This window comes from Stenella coeruleoalba, assembly GCF_951394435.1.
Source record: "Stenella coeruleoalba genome assembly, chromosome: 8".
Classification (NCBI taxonomy): domain Eukaryota; kingdom Metazoa; phylum Chordata; class Mammalia; order Artiodactyla; family Delphinidae; genus Stenella; species Stenella coeruleoalba.
In genome coordinates this window covers 47,003,717-47,022,999 of record NC_137154.1, presented here as the reverse complement: position 1 = coordinate 47,022,999, position 19,283 = coordinate 47,003,717, and the positions used below count along the sequence as shown (strand labels likewise).

The following is a 19,283-nucleotide window of genomic DNA, read 5'->3' as shown; positions in this document are numbered from 1 at the left end:
GACAAGATGGCCACACCGGCGGTACCGCCGAGCACGCCTCCCGCCACCCCAACCGAAACCCCGGCTGCGGCCTCAGACCCGGCCCCGGCTCCATCCCCAGCCTCAGTCTCAGCGCCGGCTCCAGCGCCGGTTCCTGCTCCAACGCCGGCTCCAGCCTCATCCTCAGACCCGGCGGCAGCAGCGGCTACGACCGCAGCTCCGGGCCAGACCCCGGCCTCAGCGCCAGCCCCAGCGCAGGCCCCGGCACAGTCGCTGCCTGGCCCGGCTCTCCCAGGCCCCTTCCCTGGCGGCCGCGTGGTCCGGCTGCACCCGGTCATTTTGGCCTCCATCGTGGACAGCTACGAGCGACGCAACGAGGGCGCTGCCCGAGTCATCGGGACCCTGCTGGGTGAGTGGTCAGAGAAAATTGACGTTCTCTTCTACTTCCCACCTCTCGTTTATCTTGTTCCCCTCACTTCCCACCCCCATTGAATAAATATTGTGCCAAGTGATTTACATTTTATCTTTAATCTTCCCAGTAGCATTTCACGTCAAGTATGACTAGTTCCAGTCTACGAAAAATGAATTCAAACTCTGAGTAGGACGTCAAAAACCTTTGACTCCCTAAGCCCAGTGACCACGTTTTCCCCCCTTATCTACTGGTAAATGTCTTTATTTTCCAGGTGTTAAAAGAGAAGTTTTTCCTAACCACTTGGCATTGGAGTGGGGACACCTGTAAAAAGATATCCCTCTCACCAAGTAGACCGGTTTGGCAGGAACCCATTTAAGGTTTCAATAATGTTCTGCTTTCCTAAACATCTAAGCCTGAGCCTCTGTTCCTCAGTCTCCCTAATATTAGTCCCCAGTGGGATATGGACCCCGTTCCCCCAGTGCAGTCTCTGATTCTCCATTTGGACACAGACAATTGTATTATCTATTATTTGTATTAACGTGCACATGGAGGAATAACCTTTTCCCTGCCCATGTTCCAAATTTGGGAAATTGATATTTCATGTTACAGTAAAATTGAGAAGCCATAAAGAGGGATTTCTGACAATATATCCCTTTCTCTGGGGACTGCTGGTCCCATCAGATTAATTTGCACTCCATCTTGGTCACAGAATTTGGACACTTGTGAATCCAGTTTAGTTGCATGTATCGTTTCTTTTTCTTACCCTTGAACATGTAATAGTTTCCATCGTAGAAGACAATGGGTGTATTGCGAAGAGGATGATAGTTGTCGGCAGACTCCAGCACGTATTAGCGAAGTCTGTTTCCTTCAGGGCCTACTTTAGATTTAGTCTGTGAGCACTAAATTATCACAGAAGGCGTCTAACTGTGCTGGCACAGACTAGGTAGAAAACAGCTGTTGGTTGCCATCTTTCACCACATCAGGCACCCTCCTGACACAGACACACACTGTCTCCCTCTTTATCTTTGAGAGTGTAGCATTTTACAGAAACTTCAGTTGGTCCATTGTCTTTCAAGCATTGCTATAGCTGGCTCAGATCAAGCCTTTGTATTCTCTTTGCCTGTTCTCCCTTATTTTATCCTTTAAGTTTCACTCATCTTCCAGGTTCCCAGGAAAAGTTTTCACTCTCAGTCCTTCATCCCATATCCCCACCCTCACCCCTATTCTTAACCTTCCAAAGTATGCCATCCTTCTGTGACTGCCCTGCTTTGAGCTTCTGTAGTAAATGGTTCTTGCGTCACTGACTTGGCACTCGATAAATACTAGCTTGCTCTTTCAGCTGCACTGTCAAATTTTCCAAACTCACTAGAGCTGTTTAACGAAATAAACAATTTTCCACCCTAGGTTTGTGCTAAGTGCCCCCAAATATTAGTGACCCTAGTTAGAACAACTGTAATCTAGATTTTTCAGATCCTCTTTCAGAATGGAGTCATGGTACAAGGCTAGGTGTTACAGAGGCATTGCTTACTGAAGAATGAAGCATAGATTCTGCTTGCTAGGAACTTAGACATTTTCAGTTAGAAATCAATTCACGAGACATATTCCATTTGGTTAAATGAAATCAGTGGTGCCTTTTATGTACCATAAAACTATTAGGTACTTAGAATTCAAAGTTTGATCAAACAAGCTCTACTCTTAACCTTAAATTCAAGATGAAGATATACTCTTATAGGCAGATAATTAGAATATAATGTGATAAATGCTCTAGTAGAAGGGTGTTATGGTGGCATGCAAATATAGAAGACTTAACTATTTCAGATGCTTGAAGTGGTCAAGTCTGTTGACAAGAGGTCAAATAGGATAAAGAGTACTTATCCACACTCCTGTATATAAAATGAAGAACAAGGGCTTGCTGTATAGCACAGGGAACTGTACTCAATATCTTTTTTTAAATTTTATTTACTTATTTATTTATTTATGGCTGCATCGGGTCTTCGTTGCTGCGCGCGGGCTTTCTCTAGTTGTGGCGAGCGGGGGCTACTCTTCATTGCGGTGTGTGGGCTTCTCATTGCAGTGGCTTCTCTTGTTACGGAGCACCGGCTCTAGACGCGAGGGCTTCAGTAGCTGTGTCTCTTGGGCTCTAGAGCGCAGGCTCACTAGTTGTGGCACACGGGCTTAGTTGCTCTGCGGCATGTGGGATCTTCCTGGACCAGGGCTCGAACCCATGTCCCCTGCATTGGCAGGCAGATTCTTAACCACTGTGCCAGCAGGGAAGTCCTCAATATCTTGTAATAACAAAATGGAAAAGGATCTGAAAAAGAATGTATATGTGTGTGTGTATGTGTATACATACATAACTGAATCACTTTTCTGTACACATGTAACATTGTAAATCAACTACTTCAATTAAGAAAAAGAAGTATGTATCCATTTGGTTTGGGGGCATAGTTTCAGCTCAGGGGGCAGAAACCATAGTGAAGTGGAATTAAACAGACGCTGATGGGTATAGGCAACATTGTGGTCTGTGGTGGAGAGGGAAGCACTTGAAGCCTGGGTGGGCAGTGCCAGTAGATGAGAAAAAAAATGGAGAGGTCAGGGGACCAGCAGTCTTAGTGAGGACAAGAAACAAATGTAGCTGGAGTAAAAGTATCAGAACTAGAAGAATAAAAGTTTGTGGTATGATGTTTAAGGTTCACAGGGAGAAGGTTTCTGGTTGATGGTAGGGTTAAGGTTGTGACTGTGGGACCATGGCTGAAGGGAGGTACAGGGGAAGCTCCCTAAGATTGAGCTCTCAGGATAGGCTACTATATGAGTGGTCTCTGTAGACGTGATTAGAATCTTCCAGGGAGCTCTGCAGATGAAATTATATTAAGGAGAAAGTCTGGAGGCTGAAAAATGAAGGTCACAGAGTGAAGATCTGGAGTAGGGCTGGTAGCAGGAAGTGACAGACAGGCAAAAGGAGACCTTGCGAAGTAAGAACAGACCCTGTTTGCTGATAGTTAAAGAAGAGAGTTGGAGATTGCTCCAGAGTTTCATTTCTCTGGAAAATCCTGGTTCCATTGGTGCTCATGGCTGAACTTGGAGCTTATGAGCCCAGTTTGGGTTTTTGTTTCCCTGACTTTGAGGAGACCTCTTGAAAGCATTTGGGACAGCTGGGAGCCCAAGGTTTTATAACACATGGACAATACTCTCTCACAGGAACCGTTGACAAGCACTCAGTGGAAGTCACCAACTGCTTTTCAGTGCCGCACAATGAGTCAGAAGATGAGGTGAGTGGGAATTCGAGACCCCTGTGCGGTCTGTGGCTACTCATTGGCTGGACTCTGTGAGGCCCCTCCTGCGCCACAGCGTGCTGTGCTCATAACTAGAGCTGCAGCTAAAGAGCTTCGTTCCATTTGTACACATTTCCCGGGCCTCTTCTGTCTGTTGGGAGTGGCCTCTTGTCCTGTTTATCCATTTGCTGTGGACTCTTGGCTTCTTAGCTTCCGTTCCTGCCTTCCTTCTCAGGTGGCTGTTGACATGGAATTTGCTAAGAACATGTATGAATTGCACAAGAAAGTCTCTCCAAATGAGCTCATCCTGGGCTGGTAAGTTGGGACGAGGGGATGGAAAGTCTCGGTGGTTGAGTGCCAACATCTTTTGTCACCTGACTAGGTATCGTACACCCTCTCTTGGAGACAGAGTATTGAAAGTGTATTATCTCAAGGAGCTATGAGTTCCGTGTGTTTTGCTGGCGGTTCTGATCCTGTGAGGCCAAGAATACTTATTTTGGACTGCAGCTTTTACTGAGCAAGTCTTTTTTGCCTTGCTGGTGACTTAGAATTTTCAAGAGCGCTAAGGCAGCCCTTATTTGATTTGATACAGTTTTCAGTGTGCGTATTTTTTTGGCATGTTTTGTCCCTGGGGGTATAACTACACCCCGACTAGGGGTGTTGGGTACCTAGAGACACGCATGCCACCATCCTGTTTGGTATTGATGTCGCACGTAGACATGAGTCCACAACTGTGTTCCATTTCCAGGTATGCTACGGGCCATGACATCACAGAGCACTCCGTGCTGATCCACGAGTACTACAGCCGGGAAGCCCCCAACCCCATTCACCTCACAGTGGACACGAGCCTGCAGAACGGCCGCATGAGCATTAAGGCCTACGTCAGGTGACCAGAGTCTTGGGCAACAAGGGCATGAAAAGCTACCTCGTTCATACTGTGCCTGGGTGCCACCCCTGCCTCCACCCCCCGCAGGTGTCATCCTTCAGTGTGCAGCTCGCTGCCTAAGGAAGCCCCTTCCTCACTTTCAGGAGTTATCGCTGGAGAGGTTTTATTCCGAAACAAACTCTGTCCCTGAAATTTCCACCCACTGATCCTTGCCTACCCAGATTCCTGCTCTTTGCTCATAACTGACTTCAAAGGGCAGCCCTTTAGGTATTTGAGCAAGCTCGTTTTTCCTGTCATCTTTTCTAGAAGTTAACTGTTGCACAACTCCTACAGCCGATCCTCACACAGTGTTCTGGCCATGATTTCTTCTCCACATTCACTGATTTTCTGAGTTGCCCTTCAGTTTGTCGTTATCACTAAAACTGTGCATAGGACACAGGGTGGTACAGATTAAAGAATGGCTGTCCTTGTTTTGAACATGTCTATTAACTGGGGGTAGAGTACAGTTTGGATGACAGTAACATTACCCTGTTGGGACATTAAGCAGCTAGAATGCTGGTTGATGGGAGATATTGGGAAAGGCTCTAGAGGCATGCCGAAGAAGGGGCGGCTGTAGGCGTTGGAAGGATTTTATTTTCTGCTTAGAATGAAGCCCTTTGTTAGCACATCTCTTACTTTAACTTTGTGCCATTTTTGTGTGTGACACTGAAGTGACCAGTTACCTATTATGTGGTAGGACAAAGATGGTGGATGTCAAGTCCTCATGGGCCAGTTGATGTACCACGAACCTCTAGCTGTTGCCTGATTCCTTAGCCTTTCCAGGTATTTCAGACTCTTCAAGATGCAGTGAAAGTATAGTTGACACAGTAAAGGCAGTCACCTTTGCTAAGATTACTTACAGCGCCCAGTCTGACCTTGATGGGCCAGAGTCGACTTTTTTTTTTTCAATGCTGATGAGGAACTCGGTCCCAGAGAAGACCTGTCCTGTCACTTCTTTCTGTGAGGAAGGATGTCTAGGCAACTAGTTCCACAGGGAAATCCAGTGTCCTGTCCTCAACACTGAGATTTCAGCGTGTGAAGTAACTCTCTATAAAGGGTCCAGGCCCGGTCCAAAAGCTGAGTCCCTTCTCTCAGGCCAAGGGTTTGATGTGTGGAATGAGCTAAGGGAAGAAAGTGACTTGTTCCCTTTAGCGCTCTGGGCTTCAAGTGGCCCAGCTCTCTTCTTTCAGAACCGTGGAAGCCATACTCTTGGTATGACTGCTTTCCCAGCCTGAACTAGACATGAAACCCCCTCCCAAGTCCATCTGTTAACCTTGGCTTTTCTCTCCCCAGCACTTTAATGGGTGTTCCTGGGAGGACCATGGGGGTGATGTTCACCCCTCTGACAGTGAAATACGCATATTACGACACTGAACGCATTGGAGGTGAGTGACTTGCCCATACCCGCTTTCTAGGTCTTGGGCATTTTTCAGGGGAGGGGGTTTCTGTTCTGTAACAAGGATGGAGGGCCTTGGGTGTGTTAAGAGGAACGGTTGATGTAAGGTTTGTGACAACTAGAAGTCATTCTTCTGTAGAAATGGGACTTAAGGAATTATTTGTGAAGTTGTTAGAGGTGGGAAGTCATCAGCACCAGAGGCTACACGGCCATTCATATGAGACCAGAACCAGTGATTAGCATACTGGGTGTAGGAGTTGAACTCTCTCCAGAGAAAGAAAAGCTAGTAAGGGCAGGGCAGGGGGGTTTGGGGAAGCTGACTCAGTCCAAAGGGAGGTGGTTAGAGATCTCTTTCCTGATGGGATGACTGAATTCTCTGTGTCACTTCTACCCCCAACCCACTCCCACAGTTGACCTGATCATGAAGACCTGTTTTAGCCCCAACCGGGTAATCGGCCTCTCCAGTGACTTGCAGCAAGTGGGAGGGGCATCGGCCCGCATCCAGGATGCCCTCAGCACAGTGTTGCAGTATGCGGAGGACGTGCTGGTGAGCAGCGGAGGGAAAAGGAAGGAGGAGGGCATGATCTCCACTCTGAGATGGCTGGGGATGTGCTGGTGAAGTGACGGTCTCGGTGGTGAGAATTAACTGTTCCTCGTTGACTCTTTGGTGCTCAGTCTGGAAAGGTGTCAGCTGACAATACCGTGGGCCGCTTCTTGATGAGTCTGGTTAACCAAGTACCCAAAATAGTTCCTGAGGACTTCGAGACCATGCTCAACAGCAACATCAACGTGAGTGCCATCCCTGGGCTTCTGGGAGCCTGTGCCTTCCCCCACCTCAGCCGTACACGTGTGGAGGGGGTTGGGAAAGGTGACCTGGAAGGGATAGAGGAGTCCAGGCTCGGTGCTCGGAGATGCCCCTCCTGCTGTTTCCTTGCTTCCTGTGGCTCGGGTGTATCAGTGGAGATGAGAAAGTGTTCTCGGGCATTTCCTTCCTGCCTTCCACCTTCCACTCTTGCTCAGCCTCTCCCAGCTCTTGTTTCCCAGGACTGCCCTCACCCAGCGTCCATCGTACAGCTGGCCAAGACCAGCCTCTCGGCTCACTCTTTACCCAACCTCTCACTCATCCTGATTCCTTCTCTTCCAGGACCTGCTGATGGTGACGTACCTGGCCAATCTCACGCAGTCACAGATTGCCCTCAATGAGAAACTTGTGAACCTGTGAATGGTCCGCAAGCAGCCCTCTACCAGGCTGGGCCCCAGCCAACCCTGGGACTCAGAATGGAGTGAAGGAGAAATGGTTTCTTTGTGGTTTGAGTCACACTGAGTCAGTCAACTGCTTGTGACTGTAAATAAACATAGCCTACCTTTTGTAAATGAATTCCATATTATGTGAGTTTACCTCTGGGTGGAAGGGAGAAGACAGTTCTGGAGCTCACACGGAAACCAGGAAGCGAGTACCCTGGTGGAAGTTGGTTTGTGTGTGGCCTCACTCGTCTTCAGTAGTCGCACCCACAGCCCGAGCTGCTTTAGCTGCTTCTGACCTGAGACCAGATAGCCTTCTCAGCAACCTGCTGGTACAGGGGCACTTGCTCCCCACTCTTTTGCCTACGTTCAGAGCAAACTATCTCCCCCAAAAATGATTTTTACCACTTTTCTTCCATAGCATTTTAAATGGATGGCAGTATAAAGAGTTGCTTTGTGCAGTTTGAAGTACCTGGAGGTGTGCTAGTGAAGGGAGAGGGGTGGGAGAAAAGGGAAGGAGTGGATACAGACCTCCGCCCTGAGACCCATGAGTGTGCGCTGGTGGAAAGACAGCCTTCTCTGTGGTGAGGATAACTGTGCTTTACCAAATTTTTAACTTTGATTTTCAACCTGGAAAGGTGTCCACTGACAGTACTGTGAACCATTTCTTGATGGGTCATGTGGTTTCCACAGGAAATGAAGATGAGAATCCATGGAGGGAGAATCATTGAGAGACTTGGGTACTTAACCTGAACTGAAAGAGTAAAGGGTGTGGTCAGTGTTTTAAAGCGCCTGAATCATAGGACAGAGCTGTTTGCCGTGTGGTCCAGGGAGGTAGGATTAAGATCTGTAGGTTGTTTCCCTCTGTTTTGGTAGGGAAAACAGAAAAGTGAATAATCAGTTGAAAAACAGAAAGTCAGTGCTGGGTCTAACATTTTTTGAGCTCTTCCTATGTTTGGGGGCAGTTTTAATTATCTTTATATTGCGAAAGGAGCTAGGGTTCAGAGCAGTTGAGTACGTTGCTTGAGGTGACACAATTAGTAAGTGATGAAACAGGATATGAATCCAGGTCTGGATTTTTTTCACGTGCCACCCTCTGCTTCACAGTTTAGCGGCCCGATGAAATTAATAAAGCAAAAATGCAACATAACAGGCATATATAAGGGTGGACCAGCTCTGTCAGAGAGAGTCTACCTAGGACGCGATATCCGAGCTGGTGTTTTTTGTTTTTAAACCAGGAAATCAGGAAATGGTGATCGGCACAGAGGAAGTAGATGTTAAAAAGCTTAACCCGTTCAGAATCCAAGGAGACGTGTGCAGGAGCCAGACCGTAAGGCTGTCAGCCAGTGGAGGTTGGATTTTTATCCTGGAAGTCGTGGGGGAAAGCCCTCGTATAGAGGAAGGAGGGAAAGGGAGAAAAACAGAAGGCAGGGAGACAGAGTCGCCGTGATTGTTGAGAGGTGATGAGCGCCCAGACTAAGGCAGGGGCAGTGGGGATGGTGACGGAGACTTGGATTCAGGGGGACTTGGAGTCTGGTTGACACCTGGATGGTGAGGGATGGGACGAGTCTAGGATGTTGCCTGGTTTCTGATAAAGGTGATTGAGAGGGTAGTGGTGTATGGAAACCCTGGCTACTCAGGAGTGGTGGGAGCTGAGGATGCAGAGAGGTGTGTCCAGAGTTAAGGTTACAGGAGTCATTTATCAAATGAAGTTTTAAATGCAAATAAATAATTGTGACTTATTTGGTAAACTGTGGGACCGCACCAGATCTTTTGAGGAAAGGCTGAAGAATTCAAGTTACCTGTTTGCTTATGTTAATATTTAACTAAATGCTAACCAGTGTGCTAAGCAAAAGGTCCTGGTGCCTGCTTAGAATCTATGGGAGGGACAGACAAGTAAAGAGACCATCACCTTGGGAATCACAAGGTGTTGTAGGTCATGGAGAGCTTCCAGTTAGGAAATGAAATCTAAGCTGGACTTGAAGAATGAAAAAGAGATCGAAAAAGAAGAGAGAGGAAAGTAAGGCATTCTATGCACAGAAAATAGGGTGTGCAAAGGCTCAGTGTCACCCGTGTCACTTCATCGTTGCCCACTCCTGTCTGTGGAGGTGTTCATAAGTCAGAGACACTCCTCTGTGCCTAAAAGGATGCTGGCTTCCCCCAGCCTTTGCTTGTATGTGCACAAGTTTGTCTCCTGTGAAATGTGTGTTCACACGTTCTCTTTGTATGTGCCTGTGCTGAGAACACTGCAGGGTGTGTCTGGGCATGACATCTGGTAACTAACTGGTCCCTCCTCCTCTGACACCTCTCCCCACAACCGTTCCATACCCCAGGGTTCTGGCCTGGGTCCTCTGCCTGGAGGAGCTCAGGGAAGCCTGGGACTGATTGCTGCCTGTGCGTTAAAGATGCCCAGGCTCCAGCTCCGGCCCCAATTCAGAACTGGTTTCCTGATTCCAGACTAGTTAAATGAACATCATATCTCTCACCTGGATGTCTCAGAAGCATCTTAAATTCAGCACTTTTCATATTGAATTGATTGTCTCTTCCTCACCCACAAATCACTTTCTCAGGTGATGCAACCATGTCCCCAGTTGTCAAAGCCAGAAACCTTGGATGAATCCTTGATTCCCCCTCCCCCCATCATGCCTCAACCAATTCACCACAACTCTGCCATCACTCTTGCCCTCTGTGATATAATAAGAAATACATATTTTCATCCACGTTCCTAGGTTCCTGGCATGCAGCTCTTAAACTCTTTGGAATTTCTTAAGTGATAAGACATACAAAGATGTCGAGAGACTGTTGTTATTCCTAACCAGCCTCTTTCAACCACACCTGAGTTTATGTTAATGACGTGATTTTTGGAAAGCTCCTAGATAACCGCAGGATGGGGGCTGTTTGCCATGTGAACCGACCATGTGATTGGCGCCCAGGGTGGGGAGAGGGGCTGAAGGTTGCATCACAATGACCACAGGTTTAATCAATTGTGCCTGTGTGATGGGGCCTCCATTAAAAGCCCAGAAGGACAAAGTTTGGAGAGCTGGGTTGGTGAACGAGAATGTGTCCAGGAGCAAGACACGTGCCAGGAAGATAGTGTGCCCCAAACTCCACAGGGACAGTTGCTCTTGTGCCTGGGACCCTTGCAGACCTCGCCCTGTGTGCCTCTTCATCTGCTGTTCAGTCCTACCCTTTAATATCCTTTGGAACAAAGCAGAAATGGTAAGTAGACTTTTCCTGAGTTCTGTGAGCTGCTCTGGCAAGTTAATTAAACCCGAGGAGGGCGTTGGGGAGCCTCGCGTTTATGGCCGGTGGATGAGAAGCACTGGTGCCAACCTGGACTTGTGACTGGCATCTTAATGGGGGGCGGGGGGCAGGGAGCAGTCTTGTGGGACTGAGTCTTTAGCCTTAGGATCTGGCGCTGTCTCCAGGTAGATGATGTCAGAACTGAGTTAGACCAGAGGATGCTCAGCTGGTATCGGCATTGCTTGGTGTGAGGAAATCAGCTGCATATCTGGTCACAGAAGTGTTTGATGTGAGTAGTCAGCGTGGCGTAGAGGAAAACAGGTTCCCTATTCCCCCTCTTCCACCCCTTCTCACAGCAGGCGCACTGCTCTTGTAAATCCGACCAGCACGCACCTCAGATGAAGTTCAGGGGTGTCTTATTGCCAGGGTGAAGTCAGACGTCTACCACAGCCTGTAGGCTCATCGTGGCCTCGCCTGCCTCTCCAGCTCTGCCCCGTACACTCAGCCTGGGCCGCCTTTGCTGTGCCCTCTGCCTAGAGCACAGCCCCTTGAGCTGGCTTAGTACTACTACTCCTTCAGGGTTAGTCTGGATGCTGACTCCTCTTGGAAGGTGCTCCTGTACCACGATCCCACAACTTCCTCCTACTTAGCATCTGTCTCACCATTTTGGACTTGTCTGTTTATGCTCTGTAAGAACACAAGCTCTCTGAGAGCAAGGACTGTCTGTTCTTTTGGCTGTTAGATCCCAGAGCAACCCATATACAGATTAGGTTCTCAGTAAATGTATGTGATGTGAATACATGAATGGATGGCTTGTCGAATAATTAGCATGAGACACTCTGGGCATAGTAAGTTCATCAGAGGCACCGGGATCCTTTGGGGAGGGGCTGGAGGGAAGGAGCACGCCAGACAGGTCATTTGTTTAACTCATTTATTCTGCAAATATTTAGTGTACGCCAGACCTAGTGTAGGACGCTGGGGATACAGAAGTAGATGAACTGTGCTCTCTGCCCCCTATGGGTTTCAGTCTTGGAGTGGAGACGCACAAAAATAAACAATTGTGACAAAATGGAATAATTGCTGTAAAAGAAATAGGAACAAATCTTGGGGAGGCACAGTAGAGGGCATGCTTAAATCTGCCTGAGAGCTAGAGAGGGAATTCAGTCTTGAAAGACATTGGGAATTGACTGGACACAAAACAGGAAGAGCTTTGAAGAAAGTGGGGTGAAGATCAAAATATTACTCAATTTTACAATGACCTGTCTATAGGGAGTTGTGTTTCCAAGGATGCAGCAGCCTAGAGGTAAAAATTGAGTTGTGATAACAGCCACGACAGAGTTTCTGTTGCCCTGCCTTCTCTGTGGGGTCACCTGCTTCCTCAGATCCTCCCCAGAAGTCGTCTGGCGTGTCTCACAAGTTCTCTGAACCTGGGGTTGATTGTGTATTTTGAAATTTCAACTAAATTTTATAAAATAATTTTTTAAATAAACAGTATAAAGTACTCATTATCCATGCCATTAAGCCTTCCAAAACCTTATTTTGAATAGTTTCATAAATTTCTATTACATGGACAAGCTCTAAACAATTTTTTAGTGTTGGACTTGTGGGTTGTTTCCAGTCTTGTGCTGACATCATTTCATGGTGAACAACTGTGTGCAGACGTGAATGTCTGGCTTTCCATTTCTTTGGGATGATCTGTGTCCCCTACTTTGTGCACACATTGTCACCTGGGAAGCCCACACAGTGCCGTCCAACCTCTGCATGTGAAGGACACCTTTGTGAGAGTAAATCCCAGCTTCCTCTTGCCCTCTCTCCACTGTGGAGGGAGGGAGTGGGAAACTGAGGGGACCAGAGACAATATGATCCCCCTCTGCCCTCCATGGGTCCATAATCACCATAAAACTCTCCTCCATCAGCCCAAACCAGAGTCCCAGTAAAAATGAACTCGATCAAAGTAGCCTTGGAGAGCACGGGAGAGTCTAGGGACGTGGAAATCTGGACACGGTTCCCTGTTCCTAACTCCAGCCTATCTGCTCTCTTGAGCCTGTGGGCTCCTTGGCCGCAAGAGAGGCCTTGGGCTCTGCTGGAGTCCCAAGAGAGAGAATTACTTTAGAGCTTTGTCCCTGGTGGGCCAGGAGCGTGCTGGGAGGCCGATACGGAGAGGTCTTTGGCAAGACCAGGAAGCTCTGGATCCCGTGAAGAACATGGCCCACAGCCACTGGTGGACTCTTGAAGGCAGCAGGTGTGGGGTCTTAACTGGATTCTTGCTCTGGTCAAGAAAGATGGAACAGGTAAACTGAGCCGTCCTACCCCCTGAGGCAGGGAGTCTGAGGCAAGGGCTTCAGCAGGGGATTGGCGTCTTGCTTGTTTCTGCTCAGCTCGTCCTAGGCAGAGAGACCATTTCACCTTCCAGCACCCACAGAATTTCCAGCAATGGCCAGGCTCTACTCCACAGCAGGTCTCACTCAGGCCTCCTTGAAGAATCAAGGAGCCCTTTCTTACTGCAAGTTTGCTTGGCACAGCGTATGACTGTGATGTCAGGTTCCAAGCATAGATGAAATTAGCATTTCTCCCACGTGCTAGCCACGGTCAGCATTTCCAGGAACGTTCAAACAGGGCCCAACTGCCGGAACTGAGTTGCTTTTACACTTACCGTAATGTCTAGGAATACATGCACTTTCAGTAGTGCAAGCTCTAACAGGGTTAGCGAAATTTCAGATGTCCCCCTTTGCCCCAGTGACGTCTCCCAGAAGGGAAAACAGTTGCATTTGGTGATGATCTAGGCTGTGATTAGGTCCGTTTGTTCCATGATGGTCTGTCTGATCCTTCCTGGTCTATCTTCTACCTTATTCGGGTTGCCAGTCCTGTGTTTATGTCTCTGTCTCATGATGATGGCCATCAGTCTTATAATGGTCTCCATGTCCCACTATGTTGGTCCCTCTGCCACTTTGTTCCCTGAGAGCACTGCTCTATGTCTGAGGCTTTCTGAGTCATGGCCACCAGAGGGCGCCCTTGCGCTACTTAAAGTCTGTTGGTTGCCAGTTTACATTCCTTTTTCTGAGTAGTTTTCCAAGGGCCTGGTAAAGAAAAAGCACCTTCTGCTTTGGAGAGGCTAGATGGGTACACGGTAAGTGACCAAAGCTGCTGGAGATTCTTCTCTTGGTCGCCTTTGAGCCATAGAGTGATGACACCCAAGTATCTTACTCTATGCCCACCCCAATATCACTCCAAATAAGCATACTTCTTTTCAAAACATGGTTTGGAAACACAGTTTTAAGTAAATGTTCTAGGGCCCACTCTCCCTCCAATCAGATTGTAATCTACAAGCCCTTCTATACAGAAGTCCTGGAGCTTCCACTTTCCAGGAGAAACCCGGGCCCTGACCACCAAAATGAAGTTTCTGGGGCTTTCCAGCCAGGGAAGGAGTGGTACCAAAGCTCATATATAGTCCTGGGCACCCTATGAAAGAGCCTGGCCTCTCTGTATGTTACTAGAGTTTTGGGCAGGTGAGTGAGGGACCCTCTCCAAACTCTGGAGCTTGGAAGAAAGGATATGGTACAAGGCAGGATCACGTCCCAACAGTCCCAGGTAAGACTACCTGGCTGATTGGGGTGCAAGAGATGGATCGAGGTAAGGGTTAGCTGAGAAACCCCAAAATGCAGCTGGAGAGGGGACATACATAGTGTGGGTCCCCTGAAAGTAAAACATGTGACGAGGACTCGTGGGGAAGGTAGTTGCTGGGGAAGGCAATCTGTATTAGATTCCTAGGGTTGTCATAAAAATGTACCACAAACTTGGTGTCTCATGACCACAGAAACTTACTCTCTCACAGTTCTGGAGGCTGGAAGTCTGAAATCAAGGGGTTTGTGGGCCGTGCTCCCTCTGAAGCCTCTGGAGGAGGACCCTTCCTTGCCTTTCCCAGCTTCCGGTAGCCCCAGCTGTTCCTTGGTTGGCAGCTGCAGCACTTCAGTCTCTGCCCCTGTTGTCATCTGGCATTCTCCTCGTGGTTTGTTTCCAGACATCCCTCTTGTAAGGACACCAGTCATATTGGATTAGGGCTCGCCCTATTGACCTCATCTTAATTTGTTTACATCTTCAGAATCCTATTGCCAAATAAGGTCACGTTTCCAGATACCAGGGCTTAGGATTTCAACATATCTTTTGGGAGGGACACAATCAGCCCATAATATGCTCCAAGAAGCAGAAGTGAATGGAGACAAGGAAGGGAGGAAAGCCTGCCATACAATCTATGGTATTAAGCTGGTCGTTTCCATTCCACTGAGAATCTTCTAAGGAGCTGTGTAAAATACCCCTGAGAATTCTCCCGCTGAAAGACTTGAAGGCTGGGACATTTAACCAGTTCTCCCGTTGGTTGAAGAACTTCTTAGGAGGTTAACTTCCTCATACTTACAGGCTGCATCTACAGGTGGGCTGAGCGTACTTCGCTAGCTGATAAGGAGAGCTTGCAGTGGGCTGTGAACGCTGTGCGAGGAGCTGTCCACCACAGCTGTGCTGAAGTCGGGGAGGTTATGGGCTATGGCACAGGGAACAAAAAGTGTCTGTGAAGGTAGGTACACCCTTTGTATCACTCAGATCTGCTCATGACCCACAATAAGTCCACTCTGTCGTTGACTCTTAAAGGCAGTGGTCAGTTGCAAGCTGTGTTTAAAAAAAAAACAACTTTCAACAGGAGAGTCAGTGGAATATAATTCCCCTGCTGTGGTTGCTCCTAAGCCACTAGTAATATTCATCATCTCCTTCCCAAAACCCGGCAGCCAGCGCTGGTCTGGATTGCGTGTCCTGAGGGTCTGAGCCCTTGGCTTCTTTGCCGTCATCAGGCTTTGTTGGCTGTGATTGCCTAGTCACTGTCATCACCAGGCCTGAAAGCACCAAGAGCCACTCCAGCACCCAGGTGTCAGGTGAATCCTGCCTGACCCCATTATACAGAGTATCCTTATCTCTTCTGGACAGTCAGGGATGATTGCTCTCTCCAATATGATAACTCTCTTTTTGCCTCATGGTCCACTGGCACAAGGAGCCCAAAATGGAAAGCTTCCCATGTTAACCAGGGGAAGATGTCCCCCACAGGGTCAGGTCCTCTAATATAACAGAGCCAGTCGCAGAAATGGCAAACAGTTTCTGCAAGGAGGTCCCCGGGGTGATGATGAAAGGGGTCAGTTCTACTTCACCCCTTGGCTTCTTGGCCCTGTGTATTCTAACTACCGGGGACATAGCGCTGTATATCGGCTGATAGTTTAATGCATATACTGCACCCTGGAGGACAGTGTCCTAATCCACAGGGTGTCATCCTAAAGCTGGCTCCCTGGCTGACCCTTTAAGAGGGAGTTCCCACTTTCTACCCTCTGCTTCCGGGTAACGAAGTATATGGTAAGACCCCTTGTTTTACAGAACCGTTGTCACAGTGCTTTACCATGATACACACTCTTCAGCTGAGATTTCACTCTACAGGATCCCAGGTTGATAATGAGACATTCTATAAGTCACTGGAGAAATGCTACAGCATGGAAGATAAATCCGTATTCAGAAAAGCTTTCAGTTCCAGTAAGGAGAAGAAGTCTGATGCAATCAACTTGCCAAGTGCTGGGGTAGTCTCCTCAAGGAATGACACCATAATGAGATCCAGCCTCTGCGATGAGCGTTCAGTAGCAGCAGTAGGTATCCATAAGTCAGCCTTGGTGAGAGGAATCCCTGTCATTGGGCCTATGCAGAGCTTCCAGCTCTGCCACCTTCCCACTCTGTTCGTGGGCCCAAGCACTTCCTTGGTTGAGGATAGAAACCAACTGGTAGCCACCAAACACGTCATTCTGTGTACCTGGTTGTTGAGGGCCTCCTCTTCAGCAGCAGTTGCTTTCTGATGAGCAGTGACTGGAGACAAAGATCTGCCCAATCTGACGCCTCTACTATTAGTCCATCCACTCACCTTTCCCCCAGACTTCCTTTTCCAGTATTCCAATCTTCCTTCACCCAGGCCTCTGACCAACCAATTGAGTTATTCTCCACTGCTCAGAAGTCCATGTATATTCTCACCTCAGACCACGCCTCCCTACATGCAAAGTTGATGGCCAAGTGTACTGCCCACGAGGAGGGTTTCCCTCACCACCCACTCACTTTTAGCACTTGTCCCAAGTGGGTGTGCGGTATGGCTGCAATTCAGTTTTGGTTTGTACCATTGTGTCAAGCCAACCCATCCATATGCCAGGTTCAGATTTTTTCCTCCTACAGCTGTCGTGGTCGGGAACCCCCCACATGCGTGAACGTGAGCTGAGGGAGCAGGTTGGTGCAACAGGGGTATATGACATGGAGTCTAAGCCACCTTTCCGTGCAGCTTACTTGTGCCCTCTGAGCCTGACCTAAAAGTACCATTGTCATCATACAATGAAGCATCCTTTCAAGACTGGTGAACTAGCGAACATAATCGCCCAGTTCATGACTAGGCCAACTTATGACTGGTGGCCCAGACTGCAGTGGGCATTTCTAGTCGTACAGTGTCTTGATGTCCCATTTTCAGGTCTTTGCAGGCTGTACTTGGGCCTGGTGGCACACCATGAGCTGCTTTTTCAAACGAGTAGCTCTGTGCTGCAGAAGGCGTGGCTTAGCTCTCAAACCTGAAAGGTCTCCTTTTGGAACTTCCCACAGACTCCATCCACACAGTGTTCCCATCTAACACAGAGGCCTCTGGCACTGTTGGACTTTCAGGTCATAGAACTCAAGAGTCAGGGCAGCTGGGACCTCAGCTTGAACCTGCTGAAGATGCCTTTCTTGCTTTTAGAACTAAAAAGAGATAGTGGGTTGTCTGGTCTCATGTAATAAATCCATTCCAACGTACCTACCTCCCCGAGCCCCCCGACACTCAGTAACTGCCAACGTAGTTCCTTTCTCAGGGTGGGTTCTCCAGAGCCAGACTCTGAAGTGAATACTTACGTACAAGTGATTTGTTAAGGAAGTGCCCTAGTGGTGTGATGGTAAATGATTAACAACGGGCTCTTTGGAAAGAAAGCCTTGATTTGTAGCGTTTGCCCATTTCCATGAACACTCCGTGGTGAATGCTCCCACCATGGCCAATTTAAAGCTACCAACAGGACCTTTCTGAACATGGAGTTGAGAAGAGATGCTAACAATTGGCTTCTGGTTCTGGTCAGCTCCAGCACGCTGCTGAGATGCTTCTGCAGGAGACAGGGAAAGGAGTGGGTGCAGGAGGACACGGAAGTAAAGCGAGAATGTGATCTCAGAGACCACAGGGAGGCCCCGGAGCACAAGTTACACCTCCGTGTTGCACGTGCCCAAGGCAAGGATGCTGCACTTTCATACCCCTGCACCTAGAAGGTGTTAGGCGAGGGCCAGCCAGGGTGGAAGTACATTCCTAGGTACCTACGGCTCTTTGTGTAGCTTCGTAGTATGAAGGCAGTCCTCTGAGGAAGAGGTGCAGGAGTTGGATTTTAGAAGCAAGAGTACCTAAAAGCTGTCGGTGAAAGTGAAAGGTGGGCAGGACACACAGAGGAATAGGAAAAAGGGACCCAAAAGGATCGGAGCAAAGCACCAATGTTGTCCTCTACACACCTCACTGCAGGGCCATCACCATATCCAAGCTTTAGGGAGTGATCGCAGCAAATGTGTCAGACCAGCTCCCGTTGCCCTTGCCTGAGCATTCAATCCCGAATCACGGGAGAGTGCTCCCAGGTCAGTAAATTCTCCCCACCCCAGTCCCAGCCCAACAGCCTCAAGTTCTGCTCCCACGTTTGCTCTCCATGGGCCTACAACTGTGTATCAGACAGGGTTCAAGCAGAGGAGAACACACTCTCCAAAAGAGGACAGAGACCTTTGTCTATCTCTGAGTGATATCCCTTCTAGCTGAGTCACATGCCCCTTTTGATATCATGTAACTTAAATCCTGAAATTAGATTACTATTTACACGTCTCGTATTAGATGGTAAGGGAATGGGAGAAGTGAAGGAAAAATATCGCTTAATATATACACAAACATATTCAGATCAGGAGAGGAAGAGCTCTTTCTACCAGCAACGGAGCCTCAGCATAATTTAGGGGTTCAAGGCCCCCACCTTCATCAAAATCTGCTCACGTGTCCTCATCCCAGTTTTCAGGTCCTCCCCAACCCCAATCTCTTTAATGAGACTCTGAGTGGTTGAGAATATAATTTGCATTATACTCTCAACCACCCAGGGGATTAGTCTCTGGATTTGGGTTTGGTTTTCAGGAATCTTGGCCCTGAAGCTACAAAAAAATAACAGTTTCTTTTTGTTGTTGTTGTTGTTTTTGGGTTTTTTTTTGTGGTATGCGGGCCTCTTACTGTTGTGGCCTCTCCCGTTGCAGAGCACAGGCTCTGGACGCGCAGGCTCAGCGGCCATGGCTCACGGGCCCAGCCGCTCCGCGGCATGTGGGATCTTCCCAAACCGGGGCACGAACCCGTATTCCCTGCATCGGCAGGCGGACTCTCAACCACTGCGCCACCAGAGAAGCCCAAAATAACAGTTTCTTTCAGGGCAACTAGAGAAGATTTTATGTCCCTTACCAGGAAGAAGACCTTGAACTAGGAATTTAAAACACTGACCGTATCATTTTTTCCCAGGTTCTCCATCTGCGCATAGAAGCAAATGGTCAACCCCATTATACTCTTTATTTTCACTAAAATGTTCTATGGCAGTAACTACTTGGTCATCCAAAGCCTGCCTTCTATAGGCATTTGATTACCAATGTCTTTAGATTATAATTTGAGTAACTGTTTCGCTCTTGCACGCTATGCTTTACCATTGTCCCCTTTGCCTATGGAAATAGGGT

The 19,283-nt window shown here is 48.2% G+C and overlaps 1 protein-coding gene across 1 annotated transcript; it reads left to right on the top strand.

Moving 5' to 3' along the window:
* The first annotated feature begins 5 nt into the window (after positions 1 to 5).
* Positions 6 to 8,150, top strand: EIF3F (eukaryotic translation initiation factor 3 subunit F). The gene is made up of 8 exons (XM_079929259.1): positions 6 to 388; positions 3,590 to 3,660; positions 3,899 to 3,978; positions 4,412 to 4,549; positions 5,882 to 5,973; positions 6,395 to 6,531; positions 6,660 to 6,773; positions 7,129 to 8,150. The coding sequence occupies exons 1-8, from the start codon at positions 7 to 9 to the stop codon at positions 7,204 to 7,206; spliced, it is 1,092 nt and encodes a 363-aa protein (XP_079785385.1). The 5' UTR covers position 6; the 3' UTR covers positions 7,207 to 8,150.
* The last annotated feature ends 11,133 nt before the right edge of the window (positions 8,151 to 19,283 follow it).

Bases quoted from the DNA above. Each gene is read 5' to 3' on its own strand.
- EIF3F (XM_079929259.1), top strand. From the start codon at position 7: ATGGCCACACCGGCGGTACCGCCGAGCACGCCTCCCGCCACCCCAACC. The intron at 5,974-6,394 runs GTGAGTGACTTG...CCACTCCCACAG, and splicing joins CGACACTGAACGCATTGGAG to TTGACCTGATCATGAAGACC. The intron at 6,774-7,128 runs GTGAGTGCCATC...CTTCTCTTCCAG, and splicing joins TGCTCAACAGCAACATCAAC to GACCTGCTGATGGTGACGTA.